The 21,583-nt window shown below is 40.8% G+C and overlaps 2 protein-coding genes across 2 annotated transcripts in view; one reads left to right on the forward strand and one right to left on the reverse strand.

Annotated features, from left to right (window-relative positions):
- Positions 1-21,583, reverse strand: part of LOC110982661 (monocarboxylate transporter 13-like) — a 43,990-nt gene that overhangs the window by 12,811 nt on the left and 9,596 nt on the right. The window contains exon 6 of the mRNA XM_022241246.2: positions 3,456-3,531. The gene's annotated coding sequence lies outside the window, so the exon portion shown is untranslated. The remainder of the gene's footprint in view (positions 1-3,455; positions 3,532-21,583) is intronic.
- Positions 2,110-17,005, forward strand: LOC147796475 (uncharacterized). The gene is made up of 3 exons (XM_087147110.1): positions 2,110-2,614; positions 2,830-2,917; positions 10,449-17,005. The coding sequence occupies exons 2-3, from the start codon at positions 2,848-2,850 to the stop codon at positions 11,264-11,266; spliced, it is 888 nt and encodes a 295-aa protein (XP_087003236.1). The 5' UTR covers positions 2,110-2,614; positions 2,830-2,847; the 3' UTR covers positions 11,267-17,005.

The following is a 21,583-nucleotide window of genomic DNA, read 5'->3' on the forward strand; positions in this document are numbered from 1 at the left end:
ACCGATTTTTTTAAGTTCAATTATTTATCACTGTTTATTTTCTGGCCTACAACCAGGCATACTCATGGCTGTGGCTGACTCCTTTCAAAACGCGTGGCGCTGAAGTCAGATCACTTTGTATGGAACACCAAGAGAACATTTTTTTTTTAAATCCTTCAAATCCTACCCCGTGCTTTGTTGTGGGGAGGTGAACCCAATGTTAATTTCTATTGTATATATTCCATTGGGCTGAAACCTTTAGGTAGCTAGGAAGAGATGTGTTAGTATGATAATTGACCTCATGTGGTGATGACGTCATCGTGTGACAAGTCACGTGACATCAAAGGTGCACTTGTCAAAGAACTATATCTCCTTAAGTGCATGTCCGATTGGATTCAAACCTTGCAGACATCTTGAAAGGGAAGTTCTTTGACAAATATTGGTAATTAATCACCCTGTTACTTGTGACTGGTCTTGTGCATGGTCTTGTATCTGCTTTAATTTTGTCTGGTCTTCTGGTGTTATAAACTACAACACTGACATTGACGTGACGAGATGATGACGTTTCCATTGATAAAGCACGTGACATTAAAGGTGCTTTCTTCAACGCACTATTGTCATCTGTAGTGGAAGGGTTTCAGCAACAAATAAGTTTCAGTATTAAGTACGTTCACATTTGACTATTGAACTCGTTGGTAAATTGTATTTATATCACGAGAAGGCGCTCCGTTGTTCTAAATTGAGTACCTGGTATCTGTATGTATGTTCTAAAAATAGACCTTGTATCTGGGAAGACGGTGTGTGACCTCGGGTCAGGGAGAACAATAGAATTGGGGTCTTCCGTTGGAACGTACGTAAAAAATTGTCATTTTGGGGAGATGGGTTGTTGTTACGTGTTGCTAACACTCGGAACGACATGGCGCCCTGAGTGTCACTAGGGGAGACTCACCACTATATGTTTGCCAGGGGATAATTCTTGAATCAAGAGGGACACTCATCACTTTCACATCATTTATTACCTGTACCTGCTGTGACTGACTGGAAGTCTACTCAAATTTTGGGAGAGCTGGAATAAATGCCAGAATCATCAAAATCAGACAGCCGTGTCTCAGGGCATCTGTTCGTCTGTCAAGAGACAATTGATACCCCGGCTCTAAGCGGAGCCCCCTCAACATACTACACACCTGAAGTACATGTGCAATTAGTTTGAACCATTTAGTTTCAAGGGGAGTCTTATAGACGAAATTTGACCTGATATGATGATGAAATCATCAGCTGACAAGTCACGTGACATTAAAATTGCATACTTTAATCACCTGAAATACATGTCATATTTGGTCCAAACCTTACAAGTAGCAAGAAAGAGAAATGTTAAAGAGCGAAATGTTGTTGCCAGATTCATGCAGTACACACTCGATGTTGTTGCCAGATTCATGCAGTACACTAGTTGTTTAAAATGTACAAAGAGTGCGAAAAACTTAAGCCCTCTGTTCTGTTGGTAAGCAGACATATGAGCTCTAGTATTCTTTTTACTTTGGTAATTCAAAAAATATAAATTTTGCAGTACCAACAAATTGTGAATCCTGTGCAGAGATCAGCATCGTTTAATAAGTTGAATGGTAGGATATTGGCAGAGATCAGCATCGTTTAATAAGTTGAATGGTAGGATATTGGCATTCACAGTAGAGTCAGGGCTGAATAATTTTACTCGGCATATTGCAACGTGATGTGCATTTCTATGCAGCTCACAGTGCATTTCACACTGATTTTCTCCACTGGATAATTTCAGGCTTCACGTGGAAACTTATGACATACAAAAAATAATAACACCCAAACTTGTCAACAAATAAGCAGAGACAAAAATAATAAACACTGGACAAGTTACATTAGAAAATGTATCCAATTAAAACCACTTCGTGTAAAAAAAAGTCGTTTTTCAAAACGAATCCAAGAAGTCTAATCCAATCATTATATGCTAGATAAATCACACAATAAAAAGCGTGAAGATGGCTACCACCTCACACACAGGATGATTGAGGCTTGTTGGAGTGTAGGGCAACGAAAGGGATAGCTGGCTGGTCCATGCAACGCCGAGAGCAGGAATTGCATCCTAAACAGTGCTGCGCTTGTGAACGAAGAGACCAAGAATGCCACTGGTAATGCATTTAGACAATTATGCTCAATACATGCAATCTCCAATGAAAGGAATTACATGGTAACACCATTTGAAATTATAAGGCCTGTTAAGATATTGCAACCCAGCACATTAATAACCCCTGTATTTCTTCTTTTTTTCTAAGTGGTATTTCGTAGCTGTAGGATACCATCTCGCAGCGGTGAGGTAGTATCTCGCAACAGCAAATTTGCATCCCCGCAGCGAGTTCATATCTGGCGAATTACATACCATTTCGCCCCTAATATCCCTCCGCGTCGCATACCTGAGCAGCCTACGTTATACGCACAAGTAGACTGTGTTGGGATCAATGTTGAATGGCCACGGCCATGTTTATGTGCCTCCCACATGTGGAATATCTATGTCAGTGTCGTCAATTTCTGTCTAGCAAATCCGAATCCTTCCTTGAATCATAGCCTTTTTACCTAAACGACGCATATTTAGTGCGCTGAAGTTTCAAAGGTAAGAAACCAAAAAAAATGCCTTCAACATTTTAGTGGTTGGCTTGTTACGATTCTCAGATGTATAAATAAACGAATATTTGCTCGTGAAATTTCCCCTTTGGTTCATTTCGTGGTCTGCTCTTCTCTCAAGACATATATATTTTGGCCAAATATAGAAATACAATATTTGGACAGAATGTTTCCGTGATATTTGTGTGACTTGTCTCTTAACAGTTGGTAAACGATATCACAATGGTGAAAGGTATCGGAAAACTACCATTAGTTTTGTGCCTTACCTGCTGCATTTGCCTTCTGTATGCTGGTAAGTACGGCAAAGATTTCAGTCATTTTATTTTTTCTGATCATGCTGCAGCAGTTGTATTTTTTGGATGAGATAAGTACGGAAGCCAGGGAATGCCAAGGGATAGTGGGCACTTTTATATTTGAACAGGGCATGCACCATTTTGTGACATTATTATCTGACAGCCGCCAATTAATTAACTGGCGGCGGTTACAAAAGAAGTGGAGGAGTAAACGGGAAAACTACCCCCCCCCCGTAAATGTTTTTGTAGACAGACACCGTGCTTTTTCGGGAATGCTCGTTACGTCAAAACACAGCAAATGGATTAGGGACTATCCCGAGCGTAGTATCCATGGCAACCGCTGATAAATAATCACTGAACATTGGAAAGTGCACCAGCTTTGACACTGTGGTTTCTTTATGGGAAATGATACCTTTGTATGTGAAATATGTTTCTGACAACCAAAGACACAAGGAACTCGTACATTCTCATCATTTCTGTGTTTTTGATAATGCCTTATGTGCTTTTTGATACTGTCAAACTGGGTTTGGGTCCTACCTTGATTTCCATTTGACTGTAGCAAAGACAGGATGATAACTGATTAATGCATCGATGCCAAACCCACACTGAGACCCTGAGTCCAGAAAAAACAAGAATTCTTAACAAACCTGAAACTTGGCCAACAAAAGCTGAGATAAGCATTTTCATCAGCCAAGTCTGGGGTCTTTAACGCAGTTAAGTCAAGTTACAAAAGTATGCAACACGTTTAATCCTGTCCAAAGGTATTGACACTCCATTAAACTAACTTTCTGTAGAACTAGGATTGTTGTCATTACACCAACGATGTTTTTACGTAAAGGCAGTTTTTATGTTTAGTATGTAGTCGTGATCTTACAGTGTTACAAACAAAGCCCGATTATTGAATGCACTACAATATAATATGGAATACCTTGGGTACCACATTTCGTTAGGCGCCATCTTTGTCACATTTTAAATCGCTTTTGAAAACAAACCTTTTGGCTTCTGGTTTTTAATTATTTTCATTTTTTTGTAAACTGATTTCACTACTGTATAACTGAGTACATTGTATATGTGGTGTCAAAAATCATAGTTTTATTTATTTAAACTTGATTTATTTCCCAGTGCCCCATGGAAGACCACAATTATATGTGAAAGGGTCTGCCTGTTTTAAACAAAGGTAACAATAATTATACTAATAATAATGGTTTTAATACTTTGGTTCTTTTGCTCTACGTGGGCATTGATAATTATGCTTTGCATTCATATATATGTAGCGGCAGGGCTTGCGCGCCCGATGGGGGCGGACCCTGACGATCCAGAGGGGGGAGACTGGTCTCCCGGTAAGGGATGGATTGGATCAGCTTGTAACACAGGTCGTCAAATAATCACCTCCAATTTATTCGTCAATGGAAAGAAAACCCCAGACACAAGGGGTTGCGAGACCTACAGTGGTCTGCAGGGCCCAGCAACTCCAAGGGAACAGGCTGAAAACTGTCCGAAATGGTCCCGAAATGTTGCGCTGTCTCCACCGAGATGGCCACGGAAAGAAAAAAGGACTAGACGTGGTCGAAGGGTCGGTGACGCACACTGGGCAGACCGGCATATCCAAGCGCGGTATAAATAGTAAAAATGTTGACAATGCCCGTATTACAATAAAAATGAATCCAAGCGTTTTAAAACAGATAAAGAAGTCGGTGGAAGGTATTCCGGCTAAATCTTATGTTGTCATGATAGAAATTAAATGGAGCTAATTCCAATAGAGGCGCAAGACCACGTCAACGTGAAGGGTGAGGGGACCCTCTCAGTTGCTATGCAACAACGTAAACATTGAAAGGATCTTAAAGGCGTATACCATGTGCATGTAGATTATACGTGATAAATATACGGGCAACTCCCCACATATATGTGACTGGACCGTGTTTCAAATTATGCCTCTCATTGGCATGGACGTTAGTTTACAAAAGTCTTTTGCGAGTTAGATTTCAATAAAATTTGGTACTCTGTGTTATCTGACTGCACATAAAACATCACAATTTCAATTCCTCAGACTAAAGACTCCGGAATACTTCGTGACTCGTGGCAAGCTTTTGCAAAGTGACTACCATCCCGAGAATGGACTGGTAATTTTTGCCCGTCTTACCTATTAAAAACAGTGTATTGGTGCAATGCGTATGTAACCAAAAGTATGGAGAATTAAAATGGTTAGATTCAGGTAAATTTTAAAACTCATTGTGCTACACTGTCTTGAAATTAACTCGCAAAGGCTTTTTAAATTTACCGATTTGTACATGTAATTACCACCAATGACTGAGCATTAGCCCGGCGTGGGCCGTACTTTACGGTACGTCGACCCAGCGGGGGCAAATTCCGAATGGAAGGCGCCAAATTTTGAGAACTCTAATAATGATACCATACAATGCTATACATATTTAACAGGCCATGTTACCGTACCATGAGGTAGCAAAATCGCAGTTGTATCTGCAGAAACTAGAAGAAAAACCATATCAGGCAGAGCCATAGCAACGAATAATGGGATTTAGGACATTTGGTCAACGTCATGCGGTTCCATACAGTGCACGCTTTCTTGTGTCTGGTTCCCATATCATGGAGTCAAGGGTGCATACTAAAACAGCACGGAGAGCTAAGACTGGTTCCAAAGACGTGTCTTAGCTGTCCTTGCCGTTGACGTAACTGAGTGACGAGAGATATTACGAGTACATCGGAATGTAAAATCATGGGACCATTTCCCATTGTACATTATGTACACGTATATGTACAAGTATGCCCAGTAGAAGTTTCTCTTACCCAGGTCAAATGCACAAGCGTCAAGATTTTGCCAACCAGTGATTGTCATCCTGGCTGTCAGCCCCAAAAAAGCCATGGGCCTGATTAAAAAATAGTCCAGGAATATGAATAAATGAAATAAAAAGTTCAATGAATCTGCCAAACCAACCAGATCGGCCTAATTTCCATTTTTAATGGATAAGTAGAACCCAAAGTAACAGGCGCGCGGCAAAATATTCGACCAAACCAACCTAGCCTTTGGGTAAGTGTTAAGATACTCTTGCATATCGTGCCAGCCTTTGTCAAATATAAAAAAAAATGGGTTTTCTCCGCCTACTTGTTCGTGCCCAAATGGACGAAAATCATGGGCGGGCGAGGCCATCTGGCCGCGAGTTCCACCATTAATTTTGTTTAATACGTCGCCATATTTCGCTCCACTAAGACTATGCCAGCGGACTTCTTGCCTAGTCCCAAGCGTGGTCGCTGCCCGACGTATTACGTATTACGGACAAGGAAGGTACTTTTGTTGGTGGTGGTGGTGTTAAACATCATTATTGCTTTAATTATTATTATTTTATAATATTTTTAATTTTTTATGTTTGTATTATTTTATCTAATCTAATCTGTTTATTTCAATATGCGATTAAACCAGAATTTTTAACGCTACACGAGCAATCGTCTCCGTCTGATTACACATTGTGAAACTGGCAGGGTATCAGCGGGCAGATGTAGCGCTGGGCGGCCTCTGAACGCTAACGGCCCATTGTTTTGATCTGCTCAAGGGGAAAACCCAGTGTGGGTGGGGTTGATGCCTTTCCGATGCAAAAAGAGTGGGAGCGAAAGTGAGTGTCCGCGAGCCCTAAAAAAACAAACAACTTTCTTCAAAGTGGCATTAAATGTATACTGAGTCAGGGGTTCGCCCTTGAAGTAGCAGATGAAAGCGCCGGGTGATGTGAGGCGAATCTCTGCGAAGTTGGTCAGTGCGCAGACCGGGCAGACACTCTCACCAAGCGCACCAAGCAAATAATTTGAGGAGGCCTAGGACGGGCCTGTTGGATTACCTTTTTTGTACCGAAAAGAACTAAGCACTGACACATTTTCATCGTCTGCATCCTAAAGGTGCACGTCAGACGCAAGGGGGAGTGAGCGTTGGATGTGAGACTCGGCTACTACAGGGAACTCGCTAATGCGCAGAAACCCAAAGAATATGCATAACATAGCAGCCCGAAAAACGCAACAGTTACTTCATCTAGTGTGACACACCTGCCTGGTTCATCCCGGCAACAACCTGTCAATAATTTCACCGCCAGAAAATCCCTTGTGGGATCGGGCCAACTTTGCACTTTTTTTTAAAACAGCCACTGCTGATACATAACTATCTATTGTTGACGGGGAAAGGCGCTAGAGCAAAAGCCATGCTATGAACTGCCTAACATCGTTAATACTGGAGGCATGTCTAGTTTCATCAAATCGTTGGCCCATAAATAAACAAATGCACGCCAGCTTTAATCTCAGAATGGGGAAACCCCGTTGAAGTGCTCAAAAAAGCTTAACCACATACGTCCGTCAAGTTTCGCTCCGTAAGATGGGCGGGCCGTTGTGATGGTGCTTCTGCAGCTAGCGTGACATACCAATCGGTCGACGAGTAAACGCCCGGCCTGGAGCGTAATTTCTGGAGAACGATTTCCGGCCTATCCGTTGCGGGCTTAAGACAATCAGAATGTTTACGTACCCTCGGACCATGATAGCGCAGCGAAAAACCGCTATACAGCAAATTAGCCGCTGACTTACCTATATAACACGACAACCGTTGCTTCAGGACTACGACATTAATGGGTGTTGGGGGACCCGCCTATTGTCAGTTGTTAGCGTTCACATTGTGCGTGTCCGGCTTTGTTACTGTACTTGCTTAAGCCGGCCAAGACGCCTGTCATTTTCCCGACACAGCAACGCAATGTCCACATATTTCCCATTCCAAATCTTCTCTTTCGTTGATTGCGGAACGTGAATATCAAGAGGAACCCCTTCTCCCGTGGCGAGCAGTCGGTACGGGACCAGTCTATTTCTACCTAAATCGCTAGGAATAGCGGGCTGTGTTGCTAGGGGTGCTCCCGATTCGTTTGCTTGACCGGTTTGACATTGAGGAATACCGAGTGGGTTTGACCACATGGGTTAAGAGAATTGTTGCCAACCGACCAAGTTTGAAAAGGGGTGTTGCTTATACTTGCAATAGAAATTTGATGAGCCTGAGCCTGAGTGATTGCCACGTTATTGGTTCCTACTGCATGAGGATGGCCTGGGCTTAAAGCCGGCTTTAGAGCATGGAGTTCCCAGCATTATCCTGGTTTGTTGGTGCATTAGGTTGCAGTCCTAAGGAAACTGAACTGACCTCACCACAGGAACAGGTGAATGTTCCAGGCAATCTGCTACCGGCAAAATCTTTGCTGAGACCCACCGCCCGTCCGCTCGTCACTCGGGCTGGGCACGTCGCCACACTGGTATCCTCTGCCATTGATCTGCTAACTGATGCGGTGGATTGATCCACTTAGACCGTAGTGCGGAAAGCTGCAGTACTCTCAGGTGCTGATCCGGGCTTGCAAGATGAGGCCTTGCGTGGCCGACCGCGGAGGCGATGGGGGGCATAAGCGGAGGCGACCGTTGGACCCGGTGTTTCCGCTGCTGTTGCTGTCGAGGCATACTGCAAAGTGACCACTACTCGGCAACTTGGCTTGGGAAATTTTCCTTCAATCTTAGCGCCTCTTCCGTGTGCAAGAAATTTCGAACACAGTTCCAGCAAACCAGTCTGTAGGCCAAACGACTGAAGCAGCGTGATGATCAGGGAAACAACTGTCGCAATGTTCAGCAATCCATCCAGGGAAGTTTTAAGTTGTGTACTGCCGCTTCGAAAATCTAAGCCCAAGTAGCCCTTTTAGCGCCAAACTTGCTGCGGTTAAAAAGTAATTTCCTTGTGGCCTTCTAGCTTCAAGAATTAGTACCCTAGAGACGGTTTCAGGTTTCTTGATCCAGAAGTACTACATTCTCTCAACCCTATGAGGTATTATAAGCTGATTGGTGCAAGGCCAGGCAGCTACTTTGCTGAATCCATTAAGCCAGATATGCAAAACATTGATGGGTGAGACTGTGTCTTGTTCACTGTGGTAGAAGCCAGCTGAACCAGAGTGTTTCAAAGACTAACCACGTGCATCCATGGTGAATAATGCATTTTATCCCAAAGAGATAAAATCAATTATGGCGTAAAGCTGTACATTTAACGAAGAAAAATGTTGTAATTCTACGGATTTTTTTTACAAGTGCAGACGTTGCACGTTAGCGTTTGGAGCGCTTACAAAAATTGTTTGCGGTTTTGTGAGATAATCGGTGACACGCCGTCGTCTCCGACTTGATACGCGTGAAAATGTACATCAACCTTTCATAGTACAGTAAGAGCAGAATCTTTAAAAAAAAAGGAAGAAAACAAGTCGACTGTTAACGAGCAGCAAATGCTGAATTGCACGTTTTTCAGGTGATCCTTGGACGAACAGCCAAGTGTTTGGAACACTGCATCCGTTGACAGGCACCAGATAGCCCTCTTCCTGTGCAAACAGTTGTTCACGCAATCTGGAATAGTCAGGTGGTCTGTGAATATGTGAAGATGAGTTAACTCCACTTGAACATCAAGCTGAAGTCACAAATAAGTACAAACCGGGCGAAAAGATCCAATATAAAACATCAAACACTTCTCAAGTTTGAATATGGATCGCTGATACCGATTTGGGATACAACTGTACATAAAGAGGCATTACTCCAAGGCAAATTCACAGATACTCCTAGCCGTTGAAAACTGCTCCTTTCTAAAAGGAATGAGAACCTGTTATGCCTGTTTCCCACCCTGACCCCGCGGATGTTGTTCACTCAATTAGTATGAACGCCCTGTAAAATCCAGATATTTTACGCAAGATAAATTGATCTTCGATTTAAGCGTTGAAAATGCCGCGCTGTTTGTCTCGTTTTTTTCACGAAGTATTTGACTCAAACATGAAATACGTCATTGCAATGTAAGTTGCAGGGAATATTATACACCGTAATTAGACAATCTTGTGAAATTACAACAAAATACCAATGGTGTTCACGACCTTTAACGCTGCAAGTTTTCATTAATCTATGTTCATAACGACCTCAAAAAGTGTTCCTATTCAACAACGTGCAACTCGACCGTGTATTTACATTTCATAATGGCCGCTGAGAAATGATAATGCCCGCTGCGTAAATCACGCCCTAGCACCTGGATACAAGACAGTTTGATCGATTCTGATTGGTAAAGAGTCTATGTGCACGCGCCTTGCCATGTGCACGCCAAGTCCACGTAGAGAGATTCTTTTGGACAACTTGCGCAAGGAATATACCATAAAATGGACGTGTTGTTCAAGAAAATTAAAGTAAAATTATCCAGCAAAACCGATCGAAATCCATCATTTATGGAATACTTCTGATTCTGTGGGTACAGAAGTATTTATGAATGAGAATAAATCTGTATTTTGCCGGTATATCTTTAACGTTTAAGACCGGCTCGGGAGACTGAACGCTGATAATGCCCTCACCTGTGTCCTCTCTCCTGAGCCAGTCATAGTCGCACGTTTAAGACTGTCGAAAGACATATTTATCCCAATAATAGTGTAAGAAAGGCGCAGGAAATCGGTAAAACTGCGTGTTCTAAATCGCTATTTTCTCTTGTTCCATTTACTGCAGCTTATCAGCTATCCACGTCTGCGGTCACCAGGGCGCCATCACCCCGCTCAACAGGCAAACCGATCAACAATGCTAAAAACCAACCAGGCCCTGTTGTCCTGACCACAACGAATGCAGGATTCTTAAAAATGACCGAAAACATGCTGGAAAGCATCAAGAGAACAGGGTCCACCCCCCATGTAATTGTTATCGCCGAAGACAAGCATTCTTACGACTATTTGTTAAACAGGACGAGGCACTATCAAGGTCTCGATGTGCAAAAGTCCGATTCGGGACAGGCCCCGTCTCAACGACTTTTGGTAGGCTCGAGGCTATACAATCAATTTGTAAACAAACGTCCCCGGTATATTCTGCAGTTTCTCCAGGCAGGCTTTGAAGTGCTGTTTGTAGATGTTGATACCTTCTGGGTAAAAGATCCCTTCAAAGACATCGAGGGGGACTTTGATATTGCCATGCACAACGAGGTTGATCCTCCCAGAAAACCCGTATTTTGCGATGGTTTTGCTTATTATCGACCGACGACAAATACCCTTTCAGTAGTTAGTGAATGGGTGCACTTGCTGGAAACAAAAAATCAGACGATCCCCGACCAAACGGTTTTGAATCGACTGATCAGCAGGGAAACTGCGAAGGAAGTCTCTGGGCTGACAATGAAGACCCTCGATCCTGTTAAGTACCCGGACGGACGACTCTATTATCGCATTCCTGGCTGGAGAGAGAAACACTTTAACCAAACAGTTGTCATGCATTTTAGCTACCTCCATGGGTATGGCGCTAAAGTTAGAAAGTTAAAGGAACTTAATTGGTGGCTAGTTTGAAAGGCATTTTGGAAGGGGCCAAACCATTACCTAATCCATGCCCCCCCCACTGGCATGTTTTTTTTTCAGGATTGATTTTAATAGTATACGCTCTTTGGTTTACTACTTCAGTCCTATTCGGACACACAACAATGGGTCCACACGACTAACTTCCACGACTTGCATTGGTTAAACCTCGTCCACCCTGTTCCGCTAGTTCGACACAGCACACATTGCAATTCCCATGTCAGAGTTGCCCTTTGTGACATTATCAAACTTCTTTTAAAAAAAGCGGTCATGCGACAATAAAGAACGCCTCGGCTTATCAGCGTTACGTACGTTCGGTCCCCATAGACTGTGCATGCATATACTTTGTGTATTCGCGCATGCGCAATAGTGACATATGGTCGTCGGCCTGAAAAAAATTGATTCTTGTAGCAGACGACACACATCGGTGGTGACCAATGTGAGGGATTTGTACTACAATATCCCTTGAAAACCCCGTATGTAAATAATTTGCCAAAAATATGGTGATATTTTATAGCGTCTGCTACGAAAGATCCCCAGAAAATAATCAAACAAATGGAAAATGTCAATTCTACGACAAAGGATAATTATGAAATATTATCGTTCTTACCTAACTTTGAAACAAAGTTTCACAATTTTGCTTGGTTTACCTTAAAATAACTTTGGTGCCACCTTACGAACAAAACGTTTATTACTTCTAGGAATTTTTCGTGTTTTTTTTTTACCTTACTTAATGCTCAATTTTCACACTTTTGTCAAATTTCCTTTAGATCATCGTGGTTTTTGAGGACTGATGAATCGTTTGTATCCATCAGCCCATTTCTTTAAGATAAAGACCCATATGCCTGATATTCAGTTCGTTTTTCATCGTTATTCAAATTTCCGCACTGAGTCCAACAGAGGTTAAAAATGAACTGTCTGGATTTGAGGCATGGCATACACATACACGCACACACACATGGATACATATGCATTTGGGTACTAGTTGACTCACTGCAATATTACACTGGTACGTACGATGACGTAAGTTTGTCCGACTGAAAGGCACAAGCAAAAACTGTCTCGTCACCCGCGTCAATGAGCTTTGGCCTTTAATATAATTAAGAAAAAGTAAAATAACAGGGATTTATTAAATTTTATGCCCGATTTCTTTTGCGTTTTCTTTCTTAGTCAATTTTGAATCACAACAAAAATGACTTCCAAATATCCGCTAATTAAAACCATTTTATAAGATACATTCTATGACAAAAGTGAGTAATTAAATCGGTAAAATAACTGACAAAAAACGAATTCGCTTTAGTTTACGCCACTCCCGGAGTAAGTCGAAAAATGACGATAAATAGGACGAATTAATTTTTTTTTCGTGATTTACAGTACTCTGAAAGTGAATTGTAATGGTTTTATTTCGCAATTGGAATCAACATTTGGGGCAAGAGACCCCTCCTTGACGAAATAAAACTTTCGTTTTAAGCAATTTTAAATGAAGGAAGTGCGAAATTAACCAGGAAAACCTACATTAATGCTCTGGTTGGTACATTTATACCAGGCTTTGCTCATGCGTTAAATAACAAAAAAGTGCACTTTGCTGATTAAATTTAACCATCTCATCCTCCTTGATTCAACCACGGTTTCAGAAATGTTCATTTAATGTTCAACCTTGGTTGGAACATACAAAGTTGCCCATCAATTTAACTTATACTTTGCGAAATTTTGGGTGTTCATTCTTGGCCTGTAATAATTAATTGTCTCACAATTAATTTTGGGTGTTCATTCTTGGCCTGTAATAATTAATTGTCTCGCAATTAGTAAATGTTCAAATGGTTAATTAATTTGCTGTCTTTTTTTTCCTTCCAGAGACCTCCATCAAACATTCTTCTGAACAAGCGGTTGTAAGGGGAAACGGTGGGTTTAACCATGGGGGAAGGAATAGACAAGCTGTGTCAAAAATGATCAGCGGTGTAGGTGCCTGGCCACTAAGTATGCAAACCGTTAGTGCATGTTTCAAGATCTCTTACAATGGCATGCCTCTCCCCCCCCCATGTTGCCGGTTACTCTCCCCCACTTTATTTGGGCCTGGCATTTTGCGCGGTTACTTGACCGGACTTTGTTCACTGTGTATTATGCATCAGTGCACATTGATAATCAGGATCCGCTATAGCTGCACGCTGTACTGCACACACAATAAACAGCCATTTTGGTTCCAAAGTGTGAAGTTAGCGCCACTCTCTCGTTATACAGCCCCATACACGTGCAACTTAATTACACATTCAGCCCTTAGTCTTATACATCCAAGACGACGTATTCAAAAACGCCTTATTGACTCCCTAAAATATTTATTTGCTGGGTAAATTCGAAAACTACCCCAATATGCTCTTTTTTTTCTCAATACACACACAGGTACTTGCGGCCAGAGGATCTTGAATCCCATCGCCCTGGTCATAGAGTGCAAGGTGTATTTATACATCTACATTTTACGCCCCAATTTCCGAGTATGACCCAGATTGTCATGCGTGTCATGAGCAAAACAAGCCTTCAATCGCCGCCCAGTGTAATAGAAATTCACAAGTAGACACATTTACTGTGTTTCGGACAGAATGAACAAATTTCCCGGACAAAACAATACCATGTGGTCTTTAAGGTTTAATGAAGAAACGAATTTAGTGTTTTATGGATAGAGACAAATTGACACGGTGAAACATATTTTTTTTTATTTCGCGAACAGGGCAAATTTATGTGGAAATTAATTAACTGATATATATTATTTCGTATAATTATTAGATTTCTGAAGTCTGAGATCTCAGCTTATTTTTTTCATGAAACTTAGTCAAAACACTCAAACAAAATCCTCATTTAAAAAAACCATTGTTCAGTGTGACCAAAAGGGCCCCTTTGTGAATACTCTGACGAAATGTTTGTCATTATGCTAGAATTTTGATTCCCTAAGTTGGAAATTGCCTTAAATTTTCTTTGGAATTTCGAAACATTTAAGTAATTTGTTGATTTAAACTAATAAACGTATAGCCCCAATTTTCTGGCTTAGAACTTCAGTTTCCCTATGAATTAATTTCTCATGTTATTCCCTTTTTTTAATATTGACTAAGAAAAACAAAAGGTTGTAAAAGGCATTTGGTATTCTGCACACTTGCATGGTCTAGCCTTGTTAATCACATAAGCAAACTTGTTACAGTGCCGATTTCGGTATCCTTAACACCGGTCTAATTTGTTCACTCATCTGTGTCAATAACATCACAAGCTGTATACCATTGCAAAGAGGGCATTCTGCCCTTTCTAGAGATATATTTCTCTTTCCCATGTATAAAGTAGTTTTGCTATTACAGTAATTTTTATCTCGGTGTGCTTTTTATGTGGACACCCCGTATATTCTGGTATACGTATAGGATGTTTTATAGTGAGTTAGACATTAATTACAAAACGAAACGAAGCGCCATAAGTCAAAACTAATTGTTCACCTGTTGCCAGTGTTTCCCGTGAATCAATATTATTTACATTACAATGCACTAACGACTGCAGGAAGGAGCTGTTCAAATCAAATGGCAATTTTGTAGTGGACGTCAACACAAGCTGGTTGAACAAGAAGCCAAGCCAATTCTGAACTGCATATTTCACTGCATTGGAGCGAACTTTGGTCTTGAAATAAACTAAAGTCCAAGGCCACAAATTTAACCAGTAAATATTTTTAGCCTTTCAAAATTCATCTTTTCCAACAGAAGAGAACCTAAAAAAAATCCGCTCTGCGATTCTAATTCAGACCACCCAAGACACTTATCCTTCTCGTTATCTATAAGCCATCTCTTAATGTCTCTATTTCCGTGACAGTTAATGCCAGGCATTGTCAGATTTTGGTAGCATAGTTTCACATTGGAAAAAATAAAAGTTAATTGTATTTTCAATTAAGATGCGTTCCGCGGGGTCTACGTGTTCTGCCTGGTATTTACTTCGAAAACACGAATAAACCCATTCTTGTACAGTAACCTATTCAGTTATTACGTCAAGCACAATGACAAACGCTCCTTACGGTTAAAGTTATCATTTTAGACGTGCCGTGGGTTTATTTTTTCCTTAGAATCTTCCATTGGGTGCAATGATACGGTTCTGTCTCATGTTCGATTGCTATTACAGATTTTTATTTCAAGTAAAATGCTCATTTTATTTCTTTTTACTTAGAATTTAAGTGGCTTTATTCACTTTTCTGAAACATTTCCCTTCCACCTTACTTTCAGTTTCCATTTTAAGTATCTACATTTATATTTTAACTGTAACGCAATGTTTCCTTGCATGTCACTGTATTTTTCTTTTTAAAAAAATAGCCAATGTACTTTCTGTGTAACTTCAGGTTCATCTCATCCCCATAAAGCTAACATTTTTAAATAACTATAATCGTGACAACTTATGTAGAAATTTATGGGAGAGATTAATCTTGTAAAACGTACCAGATACTATTCCAAATGCATGCAATTTCCCAAAGTAACCGAGGGATTTCAGTGAGTAAGCATGTAATTGCAAGCTTCTAAACGTGGTCCTCATTTGGAGAAACAGTGAACTGTGCTTCCCAAATAAGCTGTTCACCAAACTTGCTTGTTGATTGCGTAAAAGGTCCGCAATCTGTACAGTTACATGGATTGCATTTGATAACTTGAAAGTGGCTAATTTCTGCAGCTGACTAATACATGTAAAAATTCACTTGACTCAGGAGGTAAAGAAGACAGTGTGTGCGCCCTACGATCCACCGATGTCCTTCAATTTGTGTGTCACTTGATGTGCATGCACCGTGAATTTGAATGAAAATAAAAATGCCATGGTTGTGCACCGAGCCAAAGTTGAGCAATTACAGGCTTTGGCTAAGGGTAAGGCTTTTATCTACATGCAGATGTCGTAGTTAGCCAACGCTATACGATGGATCGAATCCTCTCACAGCACAAAGCATGCAACTTCGAAGCATTAGTCAAAATGTGGATCCTTTGCGTCCTCACCAATTTGAATCATGAAATTTCCCCCTTTCCTAGTCATTTCCGAAAGGAGCAACTTTTTCAAAGAATCACTTTCGCACTTAAACGCTTCTTAATGTGTGAAAATTGTTTCAATCCTTTTTGGGATTAAATGAACTTTAGTGCACTTTTTAGATTTTTAAGGTTGACCAAACTTTTCTAGACAATAGAGGGTGCTGTTCATGAGATGTGAGTTCAAGAAAGCACTGGTAACTTAATGATTTCCCAGTAATGTTTGTAATATTGCATGATAACTGTAATTTTGCATGATTGAATGTTTTAAAACGATTATGAAAAAAAATACTTGTTAGTGGATTACATTATACTTAACAATAAACCACCGAAGGAAATGGAATCTTTGAAAGCGAAGTATAAAAACTGGTAATTTTTTGCATGGTCCCTTCAACTTAACAGAGCGATGGAAACAATATGGAGTCCCAGGTGGAGGCAGTCTCATTATACCCTCACTATTCACTATTTGTGGTTTTGCCCTCGGCCCATTCCCACCCTGGAATGACGCATACCTTAGGCATTTATCCTTTGCGTAAAACGTCATCATAAGACAAATACATCTTATTATAATAATAAGTTTACGTTCACCCCACTCACAGATCCAGAGGAGACCAGCAATATCACAATTGAAACACTACCAAATTCACGTTACGCTATTTGGGTTCGATTTCAAACCCACTATAGAATTACATTGTCAAAAAGCACTTTGCCAGCCTATTATTAACGTTTATTGTCACATATTTATAATACTCTATCACCCGAATGTTGATTTCTCAAAGAAATTCAACTTTGGGCCTGTGCAAGGGTATTAAGAATGAAATGCATAATATTCAGCTAAACGGTCGTTTACGATGGCTTGTACCTCATTTTGAAGGGACTGTTCACACTAATATAACAACTTGAATGGTTGGTAATAGTAAAGCGCCTGATATATGCTGGAGAGGAATCAAATTGTATGGCTTGCATTTGTTTACAACATTCGCTTACCGTACCGTTGGTAAGCAAAGGTACGGTAAAATGGCTGCCAAGCTAATTCAGCAGATCAACAATTATAACTACTAATGTATACGTTTGGGTTTATCTTTGATTCCGCTTCATAGAAACATATTTTGCATTGGACGTACGTACATAGCACTAATTATTTGCTTTATTCAGTTCAGTCAACAGCTGTTAGGACCGTTGTGTAAAAGAACAATGACACCGTAAACGATGACCCCCCCCAAAAAAGAGTTTTTGGACAGCGCTCAGGTCTATGCAAACACTTCTGCCATCAAAACCAGAGAAATCCTAGGCCTACTACAAAATGCTGCCGTAAAGCTGACCAAGTTTACTGGAAACCTGTAGGCCTAGTTGCCAACTGATAACCAAGGGGCCATTTTACACAGGGATATGAACTTCACTTCAGAGCTATAGTTCACGGCGGGAAAAATGACACTGGATTACATTATTCCTCCAACATTAGCAGTGCAACACGTTATCTTCCCTGATGAATGGTGATTTCAAGCACACGAAGCTGCCTTCAAAATCACGTTTTTACCACACAGGAAGGACTATTTGAAGGTTTTTGTTATGAGATTGTCTATACCTTTCTGGCTTTTGTTGGCTTTTGCTGTTAAAGGTAGTGGACACCATTGGTTTTTGTAATTCCACAAGATTGGCTGATTACGGTTTATAATATTTACTGCAACTTACATTGCACTGACTTGTATCATGTTTGAGTTAACTGGTTTGTGAAAGATCGAGAAAAACAGCGCGGCATTTCCAACCCTTAAATCGAAGGTATTGTAGTTTATCTTGCGTAAAATCTATGGATTATGGGGCGTTCGTAGTACAAGCAAAGTCCGCGAGGTTAGGGTGGGAAACAGACATGAAGGGTTCTCATTCCCTTTAAAAAGAGCAGTTTTCAACTGCTGGGAGTAATGAGTGAATTTACCTTGGAGTAAAGCGCCTCCTCGACGTAGCATTGCGGATTCATGGGGGAAAAATGAAAGGGTCCTTGTAATGATAGACAAACTAAATCATAAACAACGAAACGGTCAAATGTTGACAAATTGCAGTATATGCAAATTCTATACACTGCCTTGGACAGAGAGGTGGTGATTTTTGAGAGACAGGTTTTGCGAATGACTCGATTAAAAAAATTAACGGCCAAATGCAATCCCCTCCCATCTAATCCTACCTTTCTGTGCCAAACACTCTGGTTTAGTCACCGTAAACGTCGGGGCTTCCCTGAACAGGAAAAAAATATACAAGCCGGTCCCTGGCTAAGGCCCATTCAACCATTTGTCGGGGGATTGCTCACGTCAGGTCTGTGTTTATTAATGGGTGACCCACCAACGACCCTGTGAATGGGGTAAGGCTTCTTATATGGTAGACACACGTCTGTGTATTCCAGAGAAGGGATTACATGGCTTGTGAATGAGGCATGTTCATGGCACTCATTACCAAAGTGCGCGTGCACAAGCTTTCCCTTAATGGCACAGCAACAGGCTGTCTCATTTCGTATGCTCTTATTGCAAAATAAGGCAAACAGATCAATTGATGACGCAATAGCTTGGTCTGTATTTAAAGTGTAACAGTTCCTCGACAAGAATACTCCTAACTACTGTAGACTTTTATTTGTGGATTACAGTTCGGCTTTTAATACAACCGGTATCTCACCTTTTAACTGTATGATAAGCTAAGACATTGGAATTGTAATCACTCGATTTGTCAGTGGATTTTAGATTTTTTATTGGATCGCTCACTAGGGTAAGGATAGGACGTCATCTTTCTAAATCACTCGTCTTAAATACGGGAATACCACAAGGATGCGTTCTCTCACCTATGCTGTACTCACTGTTCACCCATGATTGCGCTACTCACTCTGATAACAATGTTATGGTGAAATACGCAGATGATACGACACTTGGTGGTTGCACTTTAGATTACGAATCGTCTTACCGTGATGAAGTCAACCATAGATGAATTTTGAAAAGACCAAGGAGATCGTTACTGACTTTAGAAGAAATCCCAGTAACATTCAACCACTGTGTATCTATGGATCTGAGGTAGAAAGGGATGACTCCTTTAGATTTTTAGGCGTATATATAGCTAACGATCTGAAATGGACTACCCATGTTGATTTCTTGGTAAGAAAAGCCCAACAACGTCTGTTTTGTCTCAGAAGAGTGAGGAGTTTCCGAGTCAGCCAAGGTCTGCTGGTAAGTGAAGTTCTATTGGGCAGTGGTTGAGAGTGTCCTGACATTCTCAATCGCTGTCTGGTACGGGAACACCACGGTGGAAGACCGGAAACGCCTCAATCGGGTTGTTAAAACTGCTAGCTCTATAATTGGCTGTAAACTACCTGCAATGAAAGACATTTATGAGGCAAGGGTCTTAAAGAAGTGCATGTCAATTGTCTCAGATGATTCCATCCTGCAAATGACTTATTTCAGCGGATGAGATCAGATAAACGTTGCAGATCAATTCGCGCAGATTCGACTCAAACCTTGAACAGATTTTATTCAAGTGCAGTTCTCTTATTAATTGAATGTACATGTACAGGTGCAATCAAAGTCCTAATCAGTGATTCATCAGATTTTATTGTTATCTTAATCCCATTTTATTTAATCAATCGTTATTTTACCTGATATGTTGTCTGCAATTATTTGTTGTAATTCTGGTGTGAATTTTTGTAATGTCGTTTATCATTTTTCTGTACATATATTTCGATTATCAAGTTTTGAACGCTCGCAAAACCACAACGAATTTCAATGTATTTCAATAACTATGTTGGATACAAATGATATTAAATAAATGAAATTTAAATTTAAATATATCTATCTATAACCCAAGGGATACCTCACTACTAACCAGTTGTGATTGCCCTCACGCGAATAACACATTGTCATGCAAGTCAGGGTCAATTTAACGAAAGGGTAATTACCCTCACAGCTATCTGAGCACATTAAGTGAACCCCAAAGCCAGCTAGCACGATGCTTACAGGATTACCTTCCAGCCGTCACCCCACTGTGCTTACAGACCACAAGCAATCCAACAGTAAAGACCACTAGCTCACGGCCCAGGTTTGCTACGTAAACTCCGCTCTATCATAAACTAATCTAGACCCAGTGCAGCTCATTCTACTACATGTACCAACTACAGTGTATCCTCACCCAGCGCTCCCGGTTCAGCGTCCACTGGGAGGCTAGAGGACAACCACAGAAGTATTTAAATGCCCTTAGAAAGAAACTTGGGCTATGAAACCCAAGAAATGATGCGGCCTCTTCTGAAGAGCAGTCCCAGCAACGTAGAAAAAAAAAACTAAATTAAAACGCATGGCTGGGATAAGACACTCATAACCCCCAACGACAGGAAGGAAGCGCTGTAGCTCCTCGTCAAGTCATACACACCTCTTAAAGTAAATAAACAATTTCCAAAAATTAAGGCCGGACGGAATTACTGCAGCAAGACAAACGTTGCTTCACTTATAATTACTGTACAGAAAAGGGCCAATCGAGGCCATCTGTGGCGTCATTTATGTAGGTGAAGATAGTCGAGTGACTATTATTTGTTAACACCGATTAATCAAACTTAAAGAAAGAGACTTACACCTCAGGACTTACTATGTGAAATTCCACGTTGGAACAAAATGGCAACTCGCAAAGACATGAATGACCTACTGGACGATTCTCAAAGATTAAACTCTCAGGCATTAGAAAATGAAGTCAGATATCGAGGTCAACGGACATTGAGTACAACGATGACAGCGGTGCTTCAAGTGAGCGAAGCAGAACCCATGAGTGGCCAAACAAAAAAAAAACGTCGCAAATCACAACAGACAGGACGCCAGACAAATGATTTCGTCAGTGTCATCTGTAATAGTGAGTACTACAGGCAAAGGCTAATATTCACGATGAACACGAAAAACACCAAGAATGCTAAAATATATGAGGAAAATCTAAAAGAGATCTAGGAATTGTACGAGGACAGGGCAGCCTTCCCGTTCACAGTCTTGCAAATGAGGGACAAATTCAAGAAGTTAGGCCTAGTGTCTGATCGCAAGAAAATTTGCATTAACTATAAAAAGTGCAATGGGTATAAAGGGGATCAAACAGTAGAGGCACTATGGAGGCTGGTTCAATCAACTCTTTGAGTTAGTGAAAATTCTTGTCAACGTAACAAGGCCCAGGAGCCTTCTGCACTAGGCATGTCCACCTCAAGGAATTGAAAAAGACGCACGGGAGAATCTTCATCTGTGAGTCATGCTGATACTGATTATTCTGAATCTGCATATAGGCCCCAGCCTGA

Source organism: Acanthaster planci, linkage group LG16, assembly GCF_054643075.1.
Source record: "Acanthaster planci isolate LZ-2023a linkage group LG16, COTS_SCS, whole genome shotgun sequence".
Lineage (NCBI taxonomy): Eukaryota > Metazoa > Echinodermata > Asteroidea > Valvatida > Acanthasteridae > Acanthaster > Acanthaster planci.

Bases quoted from the DNA above. Each gene is read 5' to 3' on its own strand.
- LOC147796475 (XM_087147110.1), top strand. From the start codon at position 2,848: ATGGTGAAAGGTATCGGAAAACTACCATTAGTTTTGTGCCTTACCTGC. The intron at 2,918-10,448 runs GTAAGTACGGCA...CATTTACTGCAG, and splicing joins CATTTGCCTTCTGTATGCTG to CTTATCAGCTATCCACGTCT.